Source organism: Arachis duranensis, chromosome 1, assembly GCF_000817695.3.
Source record: "Arachis duranensis cultivar V14167 chromosome 1, aradu.V14167.gnm2.J7QH, whole genome shotgun sequence".
Taxonomy (NCBI): Eukaryota; Viridiplantae; Streptophyta; class Magnoliopsida; order Fabales; family Fabaceae; genus Arachis; species Arachis duranensis.
The window spans coordinates 92,169,647-92,171,275 of record NC_029772.3 but is presented as its reverse complement, the minus strand read 5'-3'; the positions used below and the strand labels follow the sequence as shown (position 1 = coordinate 92,171,275).

The 1,629-nt window shown below is 29.7% G+C and overlaps 1 protein-coding gene across 1 annotated transcript; it reads right to left on the bottom strand.

Moving 5' to 3' along the window:
• Positions 1-596: 596 nt before the first annotated feature.
• LOC107461084 (uncharacterized) lies at positions 597-1,078 on the bottom strand. The gene has a single exon (XM_016079545.3). The coding sequence runs from the start codon at positions 1,000-1,002 to the stop codon at positions 667-669; it is 336 nt and encodes a 111-aa protein (XP_015935031.1). The 5' UTR covers positions 1,003-1,078; the 3' UTR covers positions 597-666.
• Positions 1,079-1,629: the final 551 nt, after the last annotated feature.

The window sequence follows — 1,629 nt, the reverse complement described above, 5'->3', positions numbered from 1 at the left end:
CCAAGCATTTTTTCTTCTTGAATCATGACTTCAAACGCATGCAGATTTGGGTGATGGTAATTGATAAAAATTCTAAAACTTGTAAACATTATTACAAATATCTTAATTCGTTCTGGGTTTATGGATGTTCCATAGCTATTCATTAACTATATGCCATGATTCTGAGCTCAAGAGAGAACTTAAAAATGAAAATAAATACACATATATACATATACTATAAAGGTTATACACAAAAGAAATTTGATTAATTAACATAATTACAACTAATAATAATAAATAAATAAATGGATCCATCTATTGTACAGAGACTATAGAGCAGGCATTATTAATTATTGCTTGGTCCTGATAACAAAAAAAATTACCTAAAAATAGTTAAAATTTGTCTTAATTAATAATTAATAAATATTAAATAAGACAAATTTTAACTATTTTTATTATTTCTCTACCATTATGAAAATCAAAATGGCCTATGTTACACACAGAGCATTGAAGGTGAAAATCTTATCAAAAACCAACTAGAAAAACCAAAACTATATATTAAGTATTAACACAGACCTCAAATAAAAGAGAAAAATAAATAAATGAATAAATAGTGATTTTATCAAACAGATTCATTTAAAAACCTTAATCAAACAGAACATTACTAGCTAATTAGTTACTTAGTTCCTATTCTTCTTCTTCCTCCTCCTTAAACAAACTGAGTCGAGGCATGTCCCCAGAAGCTGCTGCTGCAACCGAAGAAGAATGACTGGAAGAAGGAGAAGAAGAAGAAGGTGGAGTTGCCATGACCAAATTGCCTTCACTCCATGCCCTCCTCATAGGGTATGAAACTTTGTCACACCTTTGTAACATGTGGCTGCAGTGTTTTCTATTGTTGTTATTGTTATGGAGAGCACAACCACAGTTACGGTGGTAAGGCCTCCTCTGAACGCAGTTGTCATACCCTGATATGCAACCTTCATACACTGCCCTGAATACACCATCTGCTCCAGTAGCAGCCATTGATGATGGTGATGATAACAACGTGCACCTTGGCCTCCTTGTATTTCAAGTGCTTGGTTTATTAGGCCTTAAATACAAGACCTATATATATATGCCACACAATTTAAGTAGTGCAAGCCAGAATGGCAAATTAAAGTCGGAAAAATATAATTAAAGTCGGAAAAATATAAGTAGATAATGAAAATACTAAATAATGTGAACAATAAATATATGAGATATTCATTTTATTAAGTGTATAGATAGTTATTCTAATATTAAGATTTAAGTGAATAATTTAAAAATATAATATATTTTTATTTGATTGGTGATTGTTCGTATCGTAAAAAAAATTATTGATTACCTACATAACTCATTAAAGTTAGTTGTGGAACCGTGTATTGTGGGTCACTAGCCACACTTTTTGTTCTTCTTTCTTTGGTTTTTCTTCTCTCTGTGATAAGAATTAAGAATCTACTTCACAGTTAACAGTTAGCAGACATCATTAAAACTCTCCACTCTTAAACCATACGTCTTAAAAGTAACAAGTTTTTTTTTTTTTTATCTACCCTTTTTTTAGTATAAATTATAAGGGTTTAATTTTAATACATTTATATTATATGTACGTAATTTTTTAAATAATAAAATTGA